At 46.9% G+C, this 24,515-nt stretch overlaps 2 protein-coding genes across 9 annotated transcripts in view; one reads left to right on the forward strand and one right to left on the reverse strand.

Annotated features, from left to right (window-relative positions):
* Nucleotides 1-8,826, forward strand: part of CMTM7 (CKLF like MARVEL transmembrane domain containing 7) — a 124,785-nt gene extending 115,959 nt beyond the window's left edge. For 4 of the 6 annotated variants that reach the window (XR_015150874.1, XR_015150870.1, XR_015150871.1 and 1 more), the window contains 2 exons: nt 3,703-3,814; nt 8,540-8,826. Coding sequence is in view for 2 of the 6 variants with exons in the window: in XM_086365666.1 (XP_086221792.1) it covers nt 8,540-8,565 (26 nt within the window). In the remaining 4 variants the exon portion in view is untranslated. The remainder of the gene's footprint in view (nt 1-3,702; nt 3,815-8,539) is intronic. The other 2 variants (XM_086365666.1, XM_086365668.1) reach the window with 1 other exon arrangement.
* CMTM6 (CKLF like MARVEL transmembrane domain containing 6) overlaps nt 1-24,515 on the reverse strand; it is a 42,539-nt gene that overhangs the window by 8,174 nt on the left and 9,850 nt on the right. Inside the window, exons 1-2 of one of the 3 annotated variants that reach the window (XM_086365670.1) lie at nt 13,746-13,932; nt 3,855-4,031 (exon numbers count right to left, since the gene is read on the reverse strand). In XM_086365670.1, the coding sequence (XP_086221796.1) occupies nt 3,855-4,031; nt 13,746-13,880 (312 nt within the window). In that variant the 5' untranslated portion in view covers nt 13,881-13,932. Of the gene's footprint in view, nt 1-3,854; nt 4,032-13,745; nt 13,933-24,515 lie in introns of those variants that run through there. The other 2 variants (XM_086365671.1, XM_086365673.1) reach the window with 2 other exon arrangements.

Raw genomic sequence — 24,515 nt, forward strand, 5'->3', positions numbered from 1 at the left:
TGGGACCTGTCCCCCGGGGAGGAGCTGGAGAAAGGAAAGGTTCCCACGCTGTGGGAGGCCGCCTCACTGGCCAGGAGGTGAGCGCGGCAGCCGGTCAGGGGCAGGAGAGACAAACCGCACACGTGGTGCAGGCCACCACCCTGCGGCCCCAGCCTGAGAAACTTCTCGTACGGGCGGAGGCCGGGTGCTGAACCGCAGGGGTTTAGAGGGCAGGCCCGCGGAGACGACCTGAAGGGGCTGGCATGTGCTCCGGCCACAACTTCAGGGGCTCCTGCGCTGGCAGGCGCCTGGGAGCCAACGCCAGCAGGCTGCCCACGCACAGAGGCGGGGCTGGACCCAGGGGCCGTGCGGCTTAGGAGCAGGACTGCGGTCTCTCCCCACAGCTCTGGGAGCTGCCGGCGTCCATCTCTGCTGGCAGCCGTGTAAACTCAGCACCCAGAGAACATCGTGCGGACCACGGGTCCTCCCGTGGCTGGAACAGATGCAGCCTGAGCAGCTGGGGGCCTCCTGGACACGTGCACGCAGGACCTGGGCCGGGCCAGGGTCTGAACACCTCCAGAGCCCCACAGCAGGGGCACCATTCCTGTGGTCCTGGAGCCTGATGTCAGTGGAGCTGAGCTGGTGGCCTTGTGAACACCAGGCCAGAAGGACCCCAGGGCCAACTGATAGAAGTCCCAAGGCTGAGATGGGGGGAGGGCAGAGCTGACCACGGTATGTCTTCACAGGTGCCAGGTGAGCAGACTCACCTGAGAACCGCTCTGAGGAAGACTCAGTGAGGATGCTCCAATCCCCCCTACCTTGCACCACAACTCAGAAGCACATCTGATAACTTCTACTCCCAACAGCTAGGGCACAAACCGGGCCCCTGACAGGCCAATGACAACCACAGAGCAAGGAGGCCCCACCCAATGTCCACTGTAGGTGCTGCTCACGTCAGCCACACGTCCCAGCGAGGGGAGGACAGCGAGCAGACGCTGAGGAAAGCGGTGGCAGGCATCCACGCTGCCAACAGCTCTCGCCCCCAAAAATATTAAACAGGGCTACACAGGGGTGCTCCCACATAAAAACAGCCCTCCAAAACCACAGCAGATAACTGCTTCTCCTAAATGCACACAGCAAGGGAAATGTAAATAAAATGAGGAAGCAGAGGAACCACTCTCAATTAAAAGATCAAGAGAATTCCCCTGAAAGAACGAACAACAAAACAGACCTCTTCAGTCTAATACATGGCAAGTTCAAAAAGGAGATAATGAAAACAGTGAAGAAATTGAGGACTACTGATAGAAATGCAGATTACTATAAAAAGGAACTAGAAACTAAAAAAGGAACAAAGAAAAATTAGTGAATTATTTCTTGAGATGAAAGCTGAGCTAAAAGTAGTGGAATGAAAAATGAAGAACAATTAAGTGACCTAGAAGATAGAATAATGGAAATCACCCAATCAGAACAGTGGACAGAAAGCCAAATTAAAAAAAAAAAAAAAGCGATATAAGAGACCTACGGGATAATATAAACCGTGCCAATCTGTGCACAACTGGAATTCAAAAAAGGGAAGAAAGAAGAGGGGACTGAAAATGCATTTGAATAAATTATGGCTGAAAACGTCCCAAATCTAAAGAAGGAAACAGATATCCAGGCACAGGAAACACAGAAGGTCCCAAACAAGGTAAACCTGAACAGACCTACACAAGGCAAGGCCTGTTTCTCCACAGAAGCGCCGCAGGCCGGGAGGGAACGGCAAGATGTACTCAAAGTCCTGAAAGGCAAAAGTCCGCCACCTGAGACACTCTACTGAAACCAAGAATTCCCCAAACAACTAAAAACTAAAACAATACAGCACTACTAAACCCATCCTAAGGGGAGTATTGAAAGGTCATCTCTAAACATATACAAATTTTAAGCATCTACAGGAAAGAGAAAATCATAATCTGAAAGTAAATCACTTAGGAAAGCTAGTATACAGATTAAAAAATCAAAAATTTCTGTGAAGTGGGAGGCTGGGCTTGACACACACACCACTGATACTGTGTATAACAGACCACCGGTGAGAACCCCCTGCACAGCATGCAGTGCTCTGTGGTGACCTGAGCTGGGAGAAATCCAAAAGCGGGGCCACATGGATGCACACAGCTGACGCGCTTTGCTGTGCAGCAGAAACACTGTAAAGCAACTATGCTCCAACGAAAACTCAAACAAAAACAGACGTATATAGATCACGGAAACGGAGTAGGGAGGCCAGAAGTAAACCCTGACCCTGGTGGTAGGAATACAAATGGGCATAGCCACGATGTAGAACAGCAGGGAGGTTCCTCAAAAACTACAAACAGGGTTGCCGTAGATCCTGCGATCCCACCTCTAGGCATACACCCAGACAAAACTGTAATTTGAAAATACATATGTACCCCAGGGTGCAGAGCATCACTGTTGTTGCCAAGACATGGAAACACAATAGATCAATAGATGAGCAGGCAAAGAAGATGTGGAGTGTGTGTGTGTGTGTGTATACACAATGAAATATGACTCCATAAAAAGAATGAAATTACACAATTAGCTGCAAAATAAATGGATTAATCTTACTAAGTCAAGTAAGTCAGAAAGAGAAGAACAAATACCATATCACTTATAGGTGGAATCTAAAACATGGCCAGATGAACCCACCTATGCAACAGACTCACAGAGAACAGACGGGCACTGCCCCGGGGGAGGGTGGGCTCAGCAGAGCAAACTGGTGTGTACAGGAGGGGTGGGCAGCACAGGGAGCCACGCCCAGTGTCCTATGATAAACCACAGTGGGAAAGCATATGAAACCGAATATGCGTGTGTGTGTGTGACTGAATCACTTTGTTGTACAGCAGAAATCAACACAACACTGTAAGTCAACTATACTTCAGTACAATTTTTAAAATGCAAAAAAAAAAAAGGTAATAGATTCTTATGGTACAAAAGGGTATACAGAAAAAAGTAAATCTTAGGTACATTATCAATACAGGACCCAAAGCTTGCTTCTCATTAAAACAATAAAATCTTAACTGGTTTATATTTACCCTATTATCTTGTTTTTAATAGTTAAAACTTAACTCTTTTATCTTTCTCCTCAAAACTGTGAATTTCATAAATCAACCCTGCTAGTTACAATTCCTCACAAACAACTCTTGAGAACCTGAATGCTACTGAAGTAAACTGTTCAATTTTTTCTTCCTTAAATGCAGGAACTCTATAAATTAGCTCATCTGTCATCTCACAAATCCATACTAAATGAAAAACTGAGGGGCAGACTAAGTCTGTAGAAAGTTATACATCTTAATTTTGTGAATATAAAATTGCCCCTCTACTTTTATTAAAAGGGTTACTTCTAAATAATGAATATAACAAATACCTTCTAAATTCACTTAGAGACAACTTTCTTTCATAATAAAATCAAAACAAAATAGCTAGAGTTACACGCTGTTTTGCTGAAAGGCTCCGAAACCTGTCCCATTAGTTCATTACTCCATCTCTCAGGTTCAGCACAGTGCCTGACCTACAACAGGCAGAGTGCAGAACTGCAGAACCCACACTCTGAAATGCGAGAAACCAAAGACGATAAAAACCCCAGTTTTTAAAAAATACCTAATATGAATCAGATTAAACCATCAATACCTGTAAATTACTGGCAGTGTCTGTCACTATAATTTCACCCTCCCCAACCACCCCATTTGGCAGGAAAACCAAGCTGCTTGGAGGCAGACCTGAAACAATGGATAGTCTTTTTCCTGTGAGAGTTGTGAAAGCGCTACTACCGTGAATAACACAACTACACAAGATCCAAAACCAGGTACGTTCCTGTCACAGGGATTGTGTTTTCTCGTGCTTACCGATGACTTGACTTTCGCGGGATCGACTCTGTCGTACAATGGTGTGCAGTACACAACCAAGATAAGCAGACTCAGCAGAAAGGCGCTGCAGCTGACAAACTCAAAGAAGTAGAGTCCTCCACACAAAGTGCACTGCGACACAACCTCCTCACAGATGAAGGCCAGGAGAGACAGCACCTACAAAAGAAGCGGAGCATCTGGCTTACTTGTTTCAGGGAAACCTACAGAATTCAGAGAATACCATCTTGCTCACTCAAGTATTTGTCGAGTGGAGACTTGGCAAACAAGCTTCCTCAATGAACCCGTTCTACCTACACGGGACTCAGTCCAGATGCCTTGAAGGGAATATAAGTACACAGAAGATTACCTACTATGTGCTGAATGCCAGAACAGGAGGAATTCAGGAACTGTCCTAAGAGCGCATGGAACAGGCACTCAACCTGGGGTTCAGGAAAAGCTTCCTACAAGGAAGCTGAGACCAGGAGGGCTGCAGAGTCAGTCTGGTGGGTGGGGAGGCAAAGGATAGGGGCAGAGTTTCAGGCAGAGGAGCAGCGCACAGGAGGCCTGGAGATGAGAGCGCATGCACCGCGCCACCCCCCACCCACACAGAGCCCACACCCCCACTGAACTGAGAGGGGCTGGGCCAGGAGCACCTGGAGATGAGAGCGCATGCGCCACCCCGCCCCCGCACTGAACTGAGGGGCTGGGCCAACACAGATGAGGGGACACAGCACAGAGATGGCTACATGAAGCCAGCGAGGTAAGCAGAGGGACTCTCTAAGTACCTCCATGGGCTTCCCTGGCGGTCCAAGGGGTAAGAATCTGCCTACCAGTGCAGGGGCACACGTTCGACCCCTGGTCTGGGAAGACCACCTGCTGCACAGAAAGTAAGCCCATGTGCCCCAAGTGCTGAAGCGCCTAGAGCCCGCGCTCTGCAGTGAGAAGTGATGCCCCGCAGCCAGAGAGCAGCTCCCGCTCGCTGTAACGAGAGCGAGCCACACCCAGCGGGGAAGACCCGCGCACTCAAAAATAAGTGTATGAATAAACAAACACCTCCTTTTCCTAGTGTAAGGAATCTGAATCTTACGGGTTTTTAAAGCAAAGGGTGACACGATCAGGTTTATGTTTTAGTAGTTCTGGCTACAAGATAGCAAAGGGATGTGGGAAAGGGCAAAACGGGGGGTAGCCATCCAGTCGGGAAGCTGATGCCAGAAATGAAGGGCAAGAGTTAACAGGGGAGTTGTAATGGAGGAGAGTCAAACCCCTGATGATGGAGTAGAAGCCCTCAGCTGACAGGATGACTACAGACAGAAGAGGAAACAAGCTAACACATATGTGCTTAAACACTTCAACCCAAAAAGGCACGTTTATTCATTCACCAGTCTTGCAAGTGGGCCTTTTCTTTGGGAGTGCGCCTGACTGGAATTCCCCTTCCGGTCTGCTGCATTAATCACCTCCATCATTTATGACTGCCACTTCCAGACTGATGTTATTTCAAGCAGGACAAGATCTGGGACACTCAAGAAGTAGCATGATGACTCCTAGAATCAGACTAGTTTTACTAGCCTTTCACAGTTGCCGCGCTCTTAATTCCACAGCAAGTATTTATTAACTTATTTTTTGGTCTTTCTAAAGCTTCCCATTTATTTTCATATAAACAATTCCTTTTCACATTCAATTTCAGTACTGAAGTATTTAATTGGCCACAAAAAATATTTTAATGCATTTCCACTGAATGGAGAAGTTATTTAGCTAATTCGACAACTCACTTAAATGCCAGTGGGTTTTAACAGCACTCCCACTGTTGCGTGATGAGGTACTAACACACTGATGCCTCACTGCAGAAAGAAGAGTCTGTCTGCTTTTTAAGAGGCAAGAGTGTTGCAAAGAGGATAAATTCATTTTAAACATGCTGTAAATGAGAGGTCTGTGGATGAGTTATGTGCTGCCTGAGGCAAAAGGATATATGGGTCTGGAGCTCGAGGGACACATCTGAGGTGGAGCCCAACATGTGGGAGATCACCCAGAGTTAGAAACGCTGGCCCCCGGCAGAACTGTGATGAACCCCAAGACTGGATGGACCAACAGAGGGGGCTGCTGGTGGTGGTGATTCAGGCGCTCAGTCGTGTCCAACTCTTGGGACCCCACGGACTGTAGCCCACCAGGCTCCTCAGTCCATGGGATTCTCCAGGCAAGAGTACTGGAATGGGGTTGCCATTTCCTTCATCAGGGGATCTTCTTGATCCAGGGATGGAACGTGCATCTCCTCCACTGCAGGCAGATTCTTTTACAGCTTGAGTCACCAGGGAAGCCCCAAAGAGAGGAGGAGATACGAGCACAGGACAGTTAGGAGCAGCAGTCCAAAGGGTAGCAAATCAAGAAAAAGGATTTCTATGCAGAGCAAGTAATCAGAAGTGCTGACTGTGGACTTTCCTGGTGGTCTAGTGGTTGAGACTCTGTGCTTCCAATGCAGGGGGCAGGGGATCTGAGGTCAGGGATCTGAGATCCCAGGCCTGCCGCGTGGCACAGCCAAACACAAGAACCACCACCAGAGTGCTGAATGCTACTCAGAGGTCAGGTAAGAACTACTGAAACGCTACGAGAGACTGAGTTTCGGGGCTGCTGCTGACACCAACAGGGCCACCTCAGCGTGCTCGGTGAGGGCGGCTCACACTCCAGTGCCGTCCCCCGGCAGCGAGGGTGCGAGGCCGGCAACAGACACAGCCCAGTCGTCAGGTGCAGCCTCACGCGGCCAGGTGGCGGGCCTTGGTGGATGGGCTCAACAGGAAAGGCATTTCAAAACAGAGAACTCAGCATGTTTAAACGCTTAGAAACCTACGAGGAGTCTAGGAAGAAAAGAGCATCTCTAAAAGCAGGATTCAGGACGCAAGGTGTGGGCTAGCGCTGCTCTAGAGAAAGGAAGAGGGGGCAGAGACTCACCTGGGCAGCCTGTGTGGGTTTTGTGGAAGCTGAGGGAACTTCCTTCTGAGCGTTAAAACCTGACAGCTGATGAAATGACTGATGACCCAGGTCAAAGCCTACTGGGAAAAGTCACCTTACTCAAGAATGGCGCAGGTGCAACCAGATACATGAGTGGCAGTAAGACTGTGACCAGAATCAACAGCGACATTTCAGAACAGCTTTATCCTACAAAACACTGTCATCCAAGCAGAGGTCCTTGGTACAGCCTTTCTGGAAAACGGGTTAGCAATTTCTTTAAAAACTAAGCAGGCAACTGCCATATGACCCAGAAACTGCATTCCTACAATCTGCTCATTTCTTGGTCCAGAAAATGAAATTGTACATTCCTGCAAAAACTGATACGTGAATGTTCTTAACATTTTATTCATCAGAGTCCCAAACTCTGAACACTCCAGATGTCCTTCAATGGTTAAGCAAACTGTGGTATCCATACCATGGACTACTACTCTTAGCAACAGAAAGGAAGAAACTTGATATATGCAACAATCTGGATGAATCCCCAGAGAATTCTATAAAGTGAAAACAATCCAATCTCAAAACGTTACATACCGCAGGACTGCATTCACAGAAGAACACAACTTTCAGAGATGGAGAACTAATCAGCGGCGGCCAGGACATGTGGGAGCTACATGGTAATGGAGCAGTTCTGGTTCTTGGCTGTGGTGATTAAGGAGGCTACACTTGCTCCAAAAGCACAGAGGTACACGAACACACACACGAGTGAACGCAAACGACCTCCCTGCGCCTGTTTTTTTGCAAGTTCCTGTGACACTATGATTATTTTAAACAAATTTAGAAACAAATCTAAATTAGCATGGAAGCCTCTAAGGGATTTCCCCCCTCATACTGGCCATACAAAATTCACATGTGCCCACAACTGAAAAGAACAGCGTGTAAGGGTGAAAATAGACCCTATTTTGCTGTGATTTCCTGTAAGTTAATGAGGCATAGAACAGTCCAGAAGATCCCAAACAACTTCCTCATATCAGACAGACGTTAGGTTGAGGCGTCCCAGTCATGGCACCACAGACAAAGCGGCTCACCAAGACACGTCCCAGAAAGTCACTGTGCAAAGGAACTTCCTCTCCTGTAATTACAAGAAGGGTTTCTAATGTCTAGAGTGTACTAAGTGCCAAACGTCTACAACTCCACTGCCATGTTCCCTACTGTGTTAAATCTTACCTGAAGGTTAGGAGTTTCTCTACAAGCAATCTTCAGGATGTATCTACGTTGTATGGAATCAACTGTGAGAAGGTAAGAGCCTAGAACTCATTGAGGTGTGAGGAGAGCAGCTCTTGAACCATTCTTATTACGAGAATGAGATTCTCGGAACACTCAACAGTGTCCCTAAGACAAGAAAATCCTATCTGCAGTAGATACAGACCACTTATTTACTCTCCCCAAGAAAAGTGCAGCAGGAACCAGCTGGGCCAGAGCCCATCAGAGACAAGTCATTACAAGCCCTCTTCCAAACTCCTCAAAGGAGGCATTCTTACCAACCTTAAAGCTTCGGGCTCTATCAGGAGGGGGGTTCAGCATGGACATCCTAAGAGAAGGAAGGGGTACTATGTCAAGTTTGGATATTTACTAGCTCCTATTCCCAGTTAAAGGCCAGGAAATTAGCACTGTAAGTTATATTCAGTATGAAAACTCCTGACTCCCCATCTCTGTTAATACTAAGCTTCCTTTAAAATCTCCCACAGCTCCATGTGCTTCCCTGGTGGTTTAGTAGTCAAGAATCTGCCTGCAATGAAGGAGATGTTGGTTCGATCCCAGGGTCGGGAAGATGCCCGAGGAAGGCATGGCAACCCACCCCAGTATTCTTGCCTGGAGAATCCCATGGACAGAGGAGTCTGATGGGCTACAGACCTTGGAGCCGCAAAGAGTTGGACAAGACTGAGCGACTGAACAGCAAGAGCAACAGCAGCTCTATACGGTCTCCAACACAAAACAAAGGGAACGTTTCCCAATCTATACAAATGTCACATCATTACGTTGTATACATGAAACTAACGTTACAAGTCAATTACATCTCAATTAAAAAAAATGTTTAAGTGTGTTGAGTATTATGTATCCAACACTGTAGTATGTGTAGGAACATGTAATAACAGAACAATAAGACCTATGTATGGCTCAGCTGGTAAACAGTCCGCCTGCAATGCGGGAGACCTGGGTTAGGAAGATCCCCTAGAGAAGGGAAAGGCTACCCACTCCAGTATTCTGGCCTGGAGAATTCCATGAACTGTATATAGTCCATGGGGTCACAAAGAGTCGGACAGGACTGAGCAACTTGCACTTTTAAAACCTAAGTATAAGGGAAAAAAAAATTTTATATCTCATACTTGAGCACTTGGTATAAATTCAGGAAAATGTTCAGATCCACCTGGATTAATAGTAGCCACAGAAGGATATGTGAAAAGCAAGACCCAGGTTCAGGACAGACAGAGGGCACTCTGGGTGTGGCACAAAAGGAACAGAATCACACCAGTAAGGACTTGCAGGGCAGCAAGAGGGCAAGAAGGCAACTGACCTAACTGGATGGGGAGTGTTGAGGAAAATGATTAAGGAGTGGAGTGTGGTTATGTGATGATCCTGTCAGAGAGGATGGACTTTCCGAGACAGGAACTGCCTGCCTGGTTTTGCTGGTTAGCAGAAAGGAGGGGTGGAGGACTGGGAGGGGCTGAAGAAAGGCACAGTCCAAGCGGAGGAGGGACCAGGGCAACTGGCACCAGGAGAGCGAGGGACGGGAAGTGGGACATTTCTCAGGGAGAGTCCTTAAAAAGCAAGTAAACACACTCCCAAGTGTTAATCTAACAGTGACATAGCAGAGTGATTTTAATCTCATATATAATGTATATATTTATATTTGTAAGCAGACACTTTTTTGTAATGAAGAAGAAAAGTGAAAGTTAAGGGAAGAACATCAAGAAATGTGTGGTCACCAGCATTAAATACCTAAGTGGTTGAAGATAGGAAAAGAGATAAGGTCAGTGAATCAGGTCAGGATATAATGGTGAACTCAACTCCTAAGTTGAGAGGCTTAGTGATTACTTTCTGGTGAACAGTTTTGCTCTCAACAGCATGAAAGCATCGTACTAAGTACTGCGTCCTGAGTACTAGGCTAAGCACCTAACACAGTACACATGCCCAGTATGGCTCCTTCTAATGATACAAAATTGTACCCAAACGTAATTAAGGGCATTATCAAGCTGCTAACAGTTGGCAGGGCCCTTGGAGAACACGGTCTCCCACGCTTCTGTTTACAGCTGAGGGACTTAAATCTCTGACAGACTAACTCCCAAGTTAGCCACACACTCCTGACTCCCACTCTGTACTTATTTCCCCCTAACACACCGTTTAAGTCCTTCTTACGACTAGGTGTGTCTGTAGGATTTCCCTGTCAACTGGGTTTCTGAAGTTAGAAGCAGAGTTGTGTGCATTTCCCTTTTTGCTCTTAAGTCATACATTAAAACCACCACGCTAGAGTCAACACATTTGGGAAGTCTCAGTGACTGAAGATGCACTTACCGTCCTGGTGACCTCAACATTCAGATAACGACTCCTCCGTGTCTCCATTTCAGTTTCACTACCCCTTCTGAAACTTCAGTCTTCCCTAAAATTAACAGTCACCACACTAAATACTAATTCTCTATCACTGAACAGTCTACTGCCAAAAAATTTCTCATAAAAGAACTTTTTAATGTTTGTATTAATTGTAAGGCTCCATCTACACAATTCTATTAGTCTGTGAATTACTAAACTTGCTTTTAAAAGCTTGTAGTGCTAGTAAGGTTCAAGTAAACAAATGTGTCAGCCTGTGGTCAGGCTAAGCCTCCCTTGCTTTCAGCAAACATTTACTCACAAATGTTCAAAGATACAATTTGCTGACATTATGGATCTTCTTAAAGGTAAAAACAGAGCACTTCAATTTAGAATGTATCAATTTTCACATTTAAGTCATGAAAAGAGCACCAATATAAGATAAACAGCTTCTAAGTGATTTGTTTCTTGGCACTTACAAAATAACACTACTCACAATTTAATACATTTAAATCAGTGGTGAACTCTAAATCAACTGCTTGCCTGAAGAGTCATTAGAATCCTAGTACTGTGCAGCCTCAGGACACTCAGTGGGCACTATAAAGACAATGCTTGTTTGTGGCAGAGACTGTATCATACATACTTAGATCACTGACTGCACCAGTTTATTAGCAAGTCAATTCTCCCCGTAAGACCAAAGAAAAAAAACCTGCCTCAAAGAGTAACAACAAAAACCTCACCAAGTAGGTGCATAAGGACCAACCTAGGGGCAGGGTAACTACTAAAGTGACTGCATGGACTGAGAACTGCAGCGACGCCTGATGGTGCCCTCGCAGCCGAGTCTCCATTTCCTCTTCAGCTCTGCAAGGGTGGGTGGACAAGCCTTTGACAAAACTGAGGTCAGGCGTGAAGGGCAGATATGGCCCTCTAACTCCTGGGGTCTGTAACTCAAGTGCCGGTCAGGCCATTTCGCTCCAGCCTCCCCTCCTGTTCGCAGGTGCCCTCGCTCCCCCCTGGATCTGTCCTGGCAGATCTGTCCTGGCACACACATCCTGCAGAGCCTCAGAGACTGCAAAAACCTCAAGGATGGAAAGAACCTCAGAGGAGACCCAATTTCACCTCCTAGGACTCCATGAATTTCCTAAGCACAGTGTCTGGTTTGTTAAATTTCAGAATAAGACGTTTCTCTTTTGGGCTTTTTGAGAATCTGGTGTGATTTATGGGTCTAGAATAATGAACACAGAAATGCACTGTATTTTGAATAAAATGTCCTCAGGCTTGCAGGTCCCTTGTTAAAGTACCTCCGCTTCTGACTACGGGTTTTTCCACTCCAGCTGTTCCTTATTAGAGCTTGCCAACTCTTTTTAATTAAAAATTAATTTATCTAAAGAAACCAACCTAAAGGCAGAGTTTGAGTTACGGCAAAGAAGACTTTGTCTGTTGCCCCTGGATGCATGAGTTTTCATTTACTCCATATAAAACTTTCTGGGGACTTTCTGGGTAAATCTATTGTTTTGAAGAGGTAAGACATTAAAACAGACGAAGTAGGAGCAAAAAGACAACCATCAGAATGAACGGCAATACTGAAGAAATATTTTTCTCAATCTATGTTATAGAAAATGTAATACGCTCCCTGTAAACCAGGGGATTCCCTGGCAGTCCAGGGGTTAGACCTCCAGGCTTTCACTGCCAAGGACAAGGGTTCAATCCCCAGTCAGGAAACTAAGATCCTGAAGGCCGTGAGGCGAGGCCAAACCAAGTGAAAAGGCTGCGACAGGTTCACCATAAACGAACAAATGGATTTCAAGGAGACATTAATTTTCATTCTTTTGTTGTTTCTGCTTATGGATGATGGAGAACAAGCAGGAACAGTCTAACAATCCCGGCAAGATAAACTCATCCTCCCCCTTCTCTCCAAGTAGAAAGTCTACCATCCAAACTTATAGCTGCATTCTATTCAGAAGATATGGAACTACAGTTTATTAAACTATAAATTAGGCAATCAGAAACTTTACTTTAGATTTGCCAGTTCTCACTGCAAAGAAAAAGGAAACTGAAAAGATATTTAATGGGCAAGAGACCGACACTGAGGACGTCTTCTGAACAGCGAGAGCGCTTCAAATGAGCATTAACTCTTTCCTCTTCCAAAGAAGTCTTCTACTTGTACAAGAACATTTTAGCTCTGAGGCAGAGAAACACAGCTGACATCTAAAGTCACGCAAGAGCTGAGGACAGGAAGAGCAGAAGGAAGCCCTTCTTGGGTAGGAGGATCCGCTTCAAGAACAATGGCAGGAGCGGGCAGACGACTCGGTAGGAACAGAAGGGCTGCCAGCACGCAGACCCAGCCCGACCCTCCTGGGCCACAGTCACTTCCTTCCAAGTGACTTCCCAGTTATTCCCGGAAGTGATCATTTAGGGGGCTAAAAAGCTATGTTAGGCTTTTTACTGCAATTTTTCTTTTCAATGAAAGTAGGTCATCTGAGTTCTAAGAATGTAAGTTCTGGTTATCTGACTTCTAAGAACTTAAGATCTTCCAAAGAAAACCAATTGGCTCTTTTCACTGGGGATGATTCAAAAACCAAACCAACCCAGAAACATTCTAAATAAACAGTCTGATTTTTCCTCTTGCAGAAAATGTTACTCATTGTTGGTTAAAACAGCACAAAGGAGCTCAATGTGCACGTGATCTGAATGAAAATGTAAATCTCAAAGACGGTTTGATAAAGATCCTTAACCAACGCCTAAAGCAAACTGAAACTCAATGTCCCTGAGAGAATGCCCTCGCCCTGCTACCTTCACACAACTCACACAAAAAGCTGTCCTTTTGACTTTGTATTGGGTACACACTGCTCATTTAGAAATAATTCTTTTCCAGTTAGTATTAAAACTTGAGACAACTCTTTGGAGACATCTCTCTCTACGCCTTGCGTAGTATCGGAACACTCTGTCCAACAAATTTAACTGTCCCGTTGGGTGCGCACCAGGAAAAGCGAAAGAACCAGATAAACGATATAAAAGCATTTTGTAGTCCAAACAGGGCACTTTGGGAGATAATGCAGGGTAATCGCAGGGAGAAGAGCCAAAGGTCGCTACACAGAAGCAGAGAACGGGTAAGCCGCTGGCTTGGCTCTCCGACGCATTTCCTGCGCCCGCCAAACACGCTGGGTGGTCCCGGAACACCGGGCGGGCGGGGGTGGGGGCCGGGCCTCGGGGAGGGGCCCCGGAGGAGGGGGCGCCGGCCGACCCCCGTGGGGGACGGCCCCTCCCCGGGCGGAGCGGGAAGGAACCGGGGATGTGGAAACGGCCGCCTCTCAGCAGCAGGCAGGGCGCCGCTCGCTGCCTCCTCTCCCGCCCCAGCCGCGGACTCACCAGCTCCAAGAGTTTGAGTCGCCGGAACCCCGTGAGCCGGCTCAGGGTGAAGTAGGCGGCGAGGCCGCTCCGGGGGCCTATGCCGGGGCCCGGGTGCGCCTCGGTGGTGGCTCTGTAGACCTGTCCGTTCTCCATCGCCCAGGGCCCGGGAACGCAAGGCCGCGGCTGGCGCCGACTCCACCGACTCGGCGGGCTAGGCCGTCACTTCCTGGGCCTCCGCCCCACTTCCGGCAGACTCCGCCCCGGCCCGCCCCCTGCCGCGAGGCCTTGCCTCTCTTCTCGTAAAGATCTTCGGAGACTCGGGGAACATGAACGGCAAGTGCAACGTCCTGGGGATCGCAAACGTCCCGGCTCTCTCTGAAATGGCTGCTGTGGCCAGGCTGAGCAAGGGAGAAGAGGAGGAGGTGAGGCTGGAGAGGTAGGCAGAAGCCAGACAATGTAGGGGCCTTGCAGAGCAAGGGAAAAAATGAATTTCATTTTCATTGTTATGGGTTATCCCAAAGGACTTTCGGGATTGCTCCCTCCTGCTTCTCTGAATTCCTTTCAGGCTTACGTGTCAAAACTGCTGCTATAGTCCTCCCGTATGTTAATTTTGTGTGAACTCATCAAGAAAGGTAATCATATTTAGCAACCACAGCTGATCGATTTACATGCCATGCACACATACTTTCTCCACAACAATATAACGTAGGTACTGTCATTACATTAATTTGACAGATGAGAAAACTGAAGCTGGAATCCAGCCCTCCCAGGTACAGAAGCCCCCGCCATGTCCCCCAGTTCTTGTTTTTAGAAAAAGGCTGTAGGTCTCCCAGGCCTTCCCTGAGTTCCAAAGAGCAGATTCAAGCAATTACTAATGAAGGAAGTGAGGAATGCAGAAACAAAAGCAGTCAAGACAACAACAATTCAGGGATGAAACAGTCCTAGCTCTTCCTCAGGCGATGCCTGCCCATAACAATCTGACCATGGATCCTGGAGGTGTTCTGCAGGAAGAACTAAGACCCCCGCGCAGGTGGAGGGTGGTGGCTACAGGCTGACCACCAGCACACAGACTCCAGACTGGCTGGAACCAGACAGCGATGATGAAGGTTCCTGAAATGCCACCCTTACCTCACCGCCAACCAATGAGAAGAAAGTTTCGCCCTCTGCATTCTCACCCCAAATGCTGCCTTTAAAACCTTCTAATGAAAACCATTGGGAGTTCAGGTCTTTTGAGCACAAGCGGTCCATTCTCCCTGCTGGGTCCTGTGATAAACGCTCTCCTTTCCTTCACCGCAAGCCAGTGTCAAGTCCGGCTTTGCTGGACTGTAAGCAAGAAGACCCAAGTTCAGTTCAGAAACAAGGCCAAGAGGCTGAGTATCACATCCAAGGTCAAACACTCACAGGCAAGTGGAAGGTAAGCCCAGGCCATCTGACTCTCAGCCTTGCTGCTGACCACTAAGCCAGAAGCCCCAGCCTGCACCCCTTGAGGGCCTGGAAACCCAGGTGAAAGGGAGGGGATGCTGCTTCCACATGGATCTTCTGTTCTACACAGCCCCAAACCTCCCTTTCTCCCATTCAAATGGAACAAAGAGAGTAGATCCTATGCTGAGAGTGAGGGGGTGGGGGCGGATAATCTACAGTCAGCCCAAACTATCCTACCGTCTTTGATAAAACATGTTCTTAACCTCTTGCCAAGGCCAAGCAGCCACCAATCCTAGCCAATAAAGCCTCTGTCTTTTCACAAGGGCTGTAAAAATTCATTGCCTTGTTATTCTTCAAGTCACTTTCATCCCAAACTAGACACTACCTGTGTCTGAAATTTACTTTGCAATTCATCCCTCACAAGGAGAGAGAGATGGGTTAATGAACAGAGAGATGGATGAAAGGAGAGACTCGTGATAAAGCAACTGCAGAACATGTTAATGGTGTAGCACACGGGTGTTTACCGTACAATCATTTCAACTTATGTGTTTGGATATTTTCAAAATAAAGTATTAAAGGAGGGACTTCCCTGGTGGTCCAGTGGTTAAGAATCCCCCTGCCAAAGCAGGGAACACCAATTTGACCCCCAGTCCAAGAAGATCCCACATGCCTAGAAGCAACTAAGACAGCAGACCACAAGCCCTGGGCCCAGGCTCTAGAGCCTCTGCAGCAACAGAAAGCACCCCGGTAATCAGTGCACTGCAGTCAAAGAACACCCCACACCGGCAGAGACTAGAGAAAGCCTGAGCACAGACGCGAAGACCCAGCACAGCCAAAAACCCAACAAATGAGGATGTGCATAGGTTATATACAAATACTACATAGTTTTAAAGGAAAGACTAGAGTCTCTGAGGATTCTGGTATCCAAAGGGGGATGAAGTGAAGTGAACTGAAAGTTGCTCAGTCATGTATGACTTTGCGACCCCATGGACTATTCATTCCATGGAATTCCACAGGCCAGAATACTGGAGTGGGTAGCTGTTTCCTTCTCCAAGGGATCATCCCAACCCAGGGATGGAACCCAGGTCTCCCACATCGCAGGCAGATTCTTTACCATCTGAGCCACCAGGGAGGCTCCCAAAGTGGGGTCGTAGAACCATTTCCCCCAGACACCAGAGGATGACTATAATTATTAGGGAGTCCTTTAGATGGGGGGCACCCACACAGAAAACTTTCCCTTCATTAATGAACAAACAACCCTGAATAAATGCTGGGACTGGGTACACTGAAATGAGAAATCTTATTTATGGAGAAAAGTTACACCAAATAAAAGGAAGATTAAATTTTGAAGATAACTCAGTTTTCTCCTTTAATAGCAGTATTTTTTTTTAAACGAAGGGAAAAAAACATTCAAAAAGTTTGGGAAAATATAATTTGAGATTTTCACTATTCAAAAAGTAATTTGGTGCTACTTTTTCATTAAAATTTTGTTTTCAGCAGCTCCTCCTGAAACAACTTCAGGGCTGTCTTAACTATATTAGCACTGTTAGGCAGGACCGTGGATACAACTCTGGATCACAGACACTGACTGTCCTACAGGGACGCCCGCAAATGACCATGGCACAGAACAGACAGTGCGGATGCTGTAAAAGGCAGAGGGTCCAAATTATAAAAAAGAGGAAAAAAAAAGAGGTAATACAAATTAAATGTTTTGCGAATTCAGAGTCGAAGAAAATGACTTTCAGCTGAAAGGATCAGCATGGTGGAGCTTCAAGCCGGGGGTTAAAGAATAGTGGACTTCGGACGCGCAGGAAGAGGACAGTGGGCATGACAGGCAGAGTGGCAACAGCGAGAGAAGCCAAGAAGTGCTCAGGAGAGCAGAGGAGGAAGGGCAGCGTGGGGAGGGAGGGCAAAGCGACGGCCCAGTCTGGGAGGGCCTGAGGAGGCAAGCTAAGGAGGCACTTGCCTTGTGGTCTAGTGGTTAGGACTCCGTGCTGCCACTGCGTGGGGCACAGGTTCGATCCCGGGTCCAGGAACTAAGATCTCACATGCTTCTTGGCACAGCCGAAAAAAAAGAAATCAGGCTAAGGAACTAGAGCTTCCCTTTACTGCTGAACAATGAGCAACCACAGAGGAGGAAAGTGAATGACCAGCGCTCTTCCTTGGGGGTGTTTCTCTAGCACCGTTGTGTAGACCGGGTTGCTAACAGGCAGGCAGGGACTGTTGAAGATGTTCTGGAAATAGGAAAGAGAGGCTTGAACTCGGACAGTGGGCACAGAAATAGAGCAGAAGGGGTGGCCTGAAGAGACTCTGTGGAAGGGAAAACCAGTGCGATTTGGAGATTGATTTGCTTGAAAAGGGGAGGAACTGAAACAGATGCTAAACTTTCAAGCCATGTAACAGACTGACGAGAGACAGGGCGCACAGGAGGAACTACCTCTTGTCAGGATCAAAGCGTGCATTTCAAAACATTAAAAGCATGACGGCCCTACAAGCAGAGTCAGCGTGCTTCAAAGATTTATTTAACTTACTGGCAATCAAAAGAATGCAAAAACACTTCAGAGGATGATATGAACAATCATGGGATATGTGTGTCTATGCATGAAAAAAAATGGGATACGATTACTAGTTCCAAAACTAGCTGATGCTGTACAGGACATAAAATGGTTGCCTCTGTGATTAACTAAAGCAGAGAGAAATCATTTTCATCTCTATCAGGACAAAGTGAAGTCAGTCAGTCAAAGACAAATATCATATGATATCACTTACAGGTGGAATCTAAAAACTGAGACAAATTAATCCACAGAATAGAAAGAGACTCTCAGACTTAGAAAAATAAATTTATGGTTGCCCAAGGGGAAAGGCAAGAGGAAGCGGAGGGGTAAATTAGGTGGGGCTTGACACAGACACACAAATACATATAAAATACTCATCAAGGACCTGCTGGACAGCGCAAGGAACTCTACTCAATACTCTTTAATAACCTGCACGTACGGGCAAAGAATGTAAACAAGAATGGCTGTATGTATAACTGAGTCAAGTCAGTGGACACCTACAACAAAAGTCACACTGTAAACCAACTATACTCCAGTGTGGAGGAGAAAAACGTCTCCATGCCTACCATACCCGCTCAGGCCCTGGTGACCCCGGCTGGTGTCACACCCCTGCAGCCGTGGGTCCCAGCGACGGACTGTCACGAGACTGCGGGAGCCGGGGCGGGTGTGCCAGCAAGTGAGCCCCGCTTGGGCACGGAGTGCACAGTCCTCTCTGGTGGGACCACAGTCTCCAGATTCAGGCGGGCCCTCCTCCACCTATACCAAGCCAAGGACACCCTCCCAGTGGTGGACGCTCTGGGCTGGAAGAGCTCTGAGCAGCCAACCTGTCTGCACGTGACCTGGTGCCAAGTCCCCACTCCAGCCCCCTTCCCTAGAGCGGCCCCCGCTATGGGCAACAGTGCCCTAGGTGTGGCAGCTTGGCAGGGGTTGGTTTGTCTACGGAAGGGTGAAAGGGGAAAAGGCAGAGACGCGTCCTTGGGGTTTTGTCCTGGCACATGCCACCCTAACTGACAACCCAGAAACTCGACTTTTCCTAAGGTCTGACTGCCCCAACTAGCCCGAGTGGGCAGGAAGAAATGCTTCAGCCTTGTGGCCATTTCCCATCAATGTTCAGTCACTCGGTCGTGTCCGACTCTGACCCCAGGGACTGCAGCACACCAGGCTTCCCTGGCCTTCACCATTGCCCAGAGCTTGCTCAAACTCATGTCCTTTGGGTCAGTGATGCCATCCAACCATCTCATCCTCTGTCGTCCCCTTCTCCTCCTGCCTTCTCTTTCCCAGCATCAGGGTTTTTTCCCTGATGAGAATGAGTCAGCGCTTCGAATCAGGTGGCCAAACTAGTGCTTAGGGGCACTTCCTATTCACAAGGCCCGTGGGGCTGGAAATGACACCTGCCCTCAAGAAATGTCCTACGGTAGGTCACGAAAAGCAACTCAAACCAGGGCTGACTTTCAGGAAGCCAACTTCAAGAAGTAAATTTCACTTATACTTATTGAAAAAAAAATTTAATGGAAAATATGCTGCACACAGCTATTATTAAGAGCCACGCAAATCAGAACGTCAAGGAGGTATCACACTGTGCCGGGTGAGAATGGCCATCCGCAAACGTCTACAGACAATGAATGCAGAGACGCCAAGGAGGGAAGGGAGCTCCCCTACCAGGCTGAGGAAGGTGGACACTGGTAACAGGCTCTGGAGAACAGTGTGTGGAGGTTCTTTACAAACTAAGAATAAAGCCAGTTGATGATCTAGCCACCCCAGTCCTGGACCTACCATCAGAGAAACACAGAATCTGAAAAGGCACACCAACATTCAGTGCGGCCCTGTGTACAACATCCAAGATACGGGAGCCACCAGTGCCCACTGACAGAGGAACCAAAAAAGATGACGCACCACGTGTATCACAGGAGGCGATGGCACCCCACTCCAGTGTTCTTGCCTGGAGAATCCCAGGGATGGGGGAGCCTGGTGGGCTGCCGTCTATGGGGTCGCACAGAGTCGGACAGGACAGAAGAGACTTAGCAGCAGCAGCAGCTACATGTATACCGTGGGATACTGGCCATAAAAAACAGATGAATTGATGCCGTTAGCAGCCACATGAACGGACCTAGACAAGATCATACTTAGTGAAGTAAATCAAACTGAGAAAGACAAGCATCATACAGGATCACCTACACTTGGAATCTAAAAATTGATACAAATGAATTAATTTATAAGGAGAAAAAGACTCACAGAGTTAGAAAACAAATGTGTAATTCCCAAAGGGGAAATCAGGGGCGGGAGGGATGAGTTAGGAGGTTAGGGTTAACAGATACACTGTCCTATATATAGAAGAGATAATCAAGAAGGACCTACTGTATAGAACAGGGAACTCGAACAGGGAGCTCAACTAAACACTCCCGTAATAACCTATATGGGAACAGGATCCAAAAAACGAGACATCTATGTGTGTGCATAAGTGATCAAGTTGCAGTGGACCTAAAACAAACAGCATTGTAAATCAGCTCTACTTCATATAAAATAAAAATTAAGAAAAGCAGAGCCAACCATACTCCCCACAGGCCTCAGGGACCCAGGTGGGTGTCACGTCCCTGGGGCCTGAGCAGGCCTGCGTCTGGAAGCTGGACTCGCATGGGACTGACGGAGGATGTGCAAGCAAATGAGCCCCCTTGATGGGACCACAATCTCCAGAGCCGGGCAGGCCCACAAAAAGCCACAAGAAGCCTACTTCACCCAGAGATCTGTAGATCCCCCTGGGCTGGAAGAGCTTCGTGAAGTCAGCTGGTCTCCCCTCCTCGCGTCCTGGTGCTGGGCTCCCACCTCCACCCTCCTTCCTGAGAGTCCCCACACCTACAGACCACAGCACCCTTAGCGGAGCAGTTTTGCAAGGATGGGCATTTCTCCATGGGGTGAAAGGTAACAGGAAGGAGGAATGACACACAAGCCCCTGGGCGTTTCTTCTCAGGCATTCCGCTCTCCTGGACAACCCAGGAACATGACTTTGCCAATCGTCTGGCTGCCCAGGTAACCAGATCTGTATGTGGCAAAGTGCTGCCGCCTTGTGGCCCTTTCCTGTAACAGCACTTTAAAACCTGCAGCTCATGGGCACTTGCTATTCACAAACCCTGGGACGCTGGAATCGGCACCCACTCTCAAGAAATGTCCTGTGGAAGATCTTGGAAGAATAATGCAAAACAGGGCTGACTTTCAAGAAGCCAATTTCAACAGGTAAATTTCATTCACACAGTTTGAAAAGAAAAAAAAAAGTAGTGGAAAAGAGAACCCATTGGCTATTAATGTGCTGTGCTTCGTCGCCCAGTTGTCTCAGATTCTTTGCAACTCCGCAGACTGTCGCTCACCAGGCTCCTCTGTCCATGGGGAGTCTCCAGGCCAGAATACTGCAGGGGGGTGCCATGCCCTCCTCACAGCTGTTAATAGAGAAACGCAAATGAAAACCCCAAGGCCAGGCCTTCCCTGGCGGCTCATGGGTAAAGAATCCGCCTTCCAATGCAGGAGACATGGGTTCAATTCCTGACCTGGGATCCCACATGCCATGGAACTCAGCCCATGAGCCACAACTACCGAGCCCGCGCGCCCCAGAGCCCGCGCTCTGCAATGAGAGAAGCCCCTGCAATGAGAAGCCCATGCACCACAGCTAGAAAGTAGCCTCCGCTCTCCACAACTAGAGAAAGCCCTCGCATCAATGAAGACCAGAACAGCCAAAAATAAGTACATTTTTAAAAAAGAGCTACAAAGATGTATCACCTCACATTTGTCCCAATGGTCATCAGTAAAACATCTAAAAACATCAAAGGTGGAGACAGCGTGGAGCAAAGGGAACCCTCCCATGCTGTTGGCAGGGATGTAAATTGGTAACGGCCACTATGGAGAAATCTGCGAAGGTCCCTTAAAATCTAAAAATAAACCTAGCATATGGTCCAGCAATCCCACACCCACACATATATCCAGAGAAAACTGTAATTTTGAAAGATATATGCAGCCCAGTGCTCACTGCTGCACTATTTACAGCAGCCAAGACATGGAGGCAGCTTAGATGCCATCAACAGATGGATGGACGGACACACACACACACACACAGTGGAATATTACTCAGCCATAAAAAGGAACGAATTTGAGGAGTTAGATGAATCTAGAGCCTGTTATCGGAGAAGGCAATGGCACCCTACTCCAATACTCTTCCCTGGAAAATCCCATGGACGGAGAAGCCTGGTGGGCTGCAGTCCATGGAGTCGCTAAGAGTCGGACACGACTGAGCGACTTCACTTTCACTTTTCACTTTCATGCGTTGGAGAAGGAAACGGCAACCCACTCGTGTTCTTGCCTGGAGAATCCCACGGACAGGGGAGCCTGGTGGGCTGCCGTCTATGGGGTCACACAGAGTTGGACACGACTGAAGCGACTTAGCAGCAGCAGAGCCTGTTATACAGAGTGAAGTTAGAGAAAAATAAATATCATATATTAATGCATACATATGACATCTAGAAAGATGATACTGATGAACCTATTTGCAGCAACAGAGATGCTGACAGAGAACAGACTTCTGCACATACTGGAGGAGAGCACGGGATGGACTGAGAGAACAGCACTGAAACATATATATACATACACACATATATAACCATATGTAAAATAGCCAGTTAGTGGGAATCTGCAGTCTGACACAGGGAGCTCAACCCTGTGCCCTGTGACAACCAAGAGGGACAGGATGGGGGACGGGAAGGAGGCTTTAGTGGGAGGGGATATAATTATGACTGATCTGTGCTGTTGTACAGCTGAAACCATCACAATACTGCAAAGCAATTTCCTCCAATTAAAACAAAATCAAAAACTAGACTAGAAGCTAAGCAAATCATATTGTCAATCTCATTTCATTTACACCAGCAGAGGGCTGCAACGGCCAAGGAATGCTGCTGCTGCTGCTAAGTCGCTTCAGTCGTGTCCGACTTTGTGCCACCCCATAGACGGCAGCCCACCAGGCCCTGCTGTCCCTGGGATTCTCCAGGCAAGAACACTGGAGTGGGTTGCCATTTCCTCCTCCAATGCATGAAAGTGAAAAGTGAAAGTCACTCAGTCGTGTCCAACTCTTAGCAACCCCGTGGACTGCAGCCCACCAGGCTCCTCCATCCATGGGATTTTCCAGGCAAGAGTACTGGAGTGGGTTGCCATTGCCTTCTCCGAATTAAATCCTAGCTTTTGAAAATGGGAAGCATTAACAGGGGTTCCCGAAGCAAAGACGTAACCGAAAGATACTCACTCTCTGCAGGCCACATTTTGTTTCATATTCCCTGTGTTTCTGTCGTTGCGTCGAAAGAGACATACGCTCTCCTGGAGCTGCTGCATGTCAGTTTATAGAAATCAGCTTCATTTTGTTTTTTTAATAATTACATTGAGTGGCCATACCTCAGTTTATCTACCCAATTTCCCATGAAGAGGCCTTTAGGTTGTTCCCAAGGTTTTGCAATTAGCAACAATGTCGCAGAGAATAACTGTGTGAATTTTACTTTTGTATCCTCAGATATGTACCTTTCGGGTAAGTTCCTAGGTTAGGTGGTTACTGAGTTTGCACAGTTTTGTTAACTAGTGCAAATTTCCCTCACCAGAGGTTGTACTGTTTTGCACTCCCAGAAATAGTGCACACACCTGTTTCTCCAACATCGCCCACAAAGTGCATTCTCAAGCTTTGAATTTTTTTCATTCAGATAGGGAGAAATATTTAGTGTGATTTTAATTTGCATTTCTTCCTGAGAAAAATGGAATGCATTTACACATGTTCAAGAGCTACTTTTATATTACGTTTTACTTGTCTGTCCATGTTTTTTGCCTATTTACATCCTATAGGGATTCTGGTTCCCCTACCTCTATTTTAAGAATTCTTCAAATATTAGGTATATCAGCTCTTTGTCTGTGGTACAACTTTTTTCTCTCAAACTTTTTGCCTGCCTTTTGCTTCTGTTTATGGTGTTTTTTGCCAACGTGCTTTTTTTTCCAGATTACTTTTAGATAGTTGAGTATACAATTTTTAATTGCATGTATACTGAGTTAAAGTTAGAAAGCCTGTTCCCATTTGGATACAAAAGCATTTTAAGTTTTCTTTTAGTACTTGTATGGGTTCATATTTTACATTTAGGTCTGATACACCTGGCAGTTGATTCTTGTGACTGATGTCAGGGATGGATCTAATTTTACCCTTACAAACAGCTAGCACTTGATCTAATACCATTTTATACATGTGTATGTACACATACATATTTATATATATGCATATGTGTATATTTATATATGTAAATACACATGTATGTATAAATGTATACAAACATACATAAAACTGTTTTCTTGTAGAAACAAGCACACGAGGCAGTGGGCTTTTCAGAAACGGTCACTTACACTAATACATTTAGAGCAGAGAGCTCAAAGTGCTTGCATAATCATGGGACTATTATTTAACGAATTTATGCAAATTAAAATTCCTTCCCTGGTGGCTACTAAAATTTAATTTGTGTAACACTTTACAGTTTAGAAAAGTACCCCCACATCCTCAATCTGGTTTACCCCATCGTAACTCTAATCCCAAGCAGGCTGTCCTCAACACACCGAGGCAGACTAAGGCCACAGAAGAACAGATGACTCAGAGAGGCATGCGGAGTGAGTGCAGTGACCCAGCTCTTCTGCCTCTTGCCATGGTTCTCCACAGAACGGGCCCCACAGTTCTTTCACATTAAGACAGCTGTGGCTTTACAAAGTCCATTACGAAGAAGGTGGTGGCTAAGACGCTCAATTATCTCTTGCAAGC

The sequence above is a fragment of the Bos grunniens genome, chromosome 22, assembly GCF_055505025.1.
Source record: "Bos grunniens cultivar Pamir isolate PY7600 chromosome 22, Bosgru_T2T1.0, whole genome shotgun sequence".
In the NCBI taxonomy this organism is placed as follows: Eukaryota; Metazoa; Chordata; class Mammalia; order Artiodactyla; family Bovidae; genus Bos; species Bos grunniens.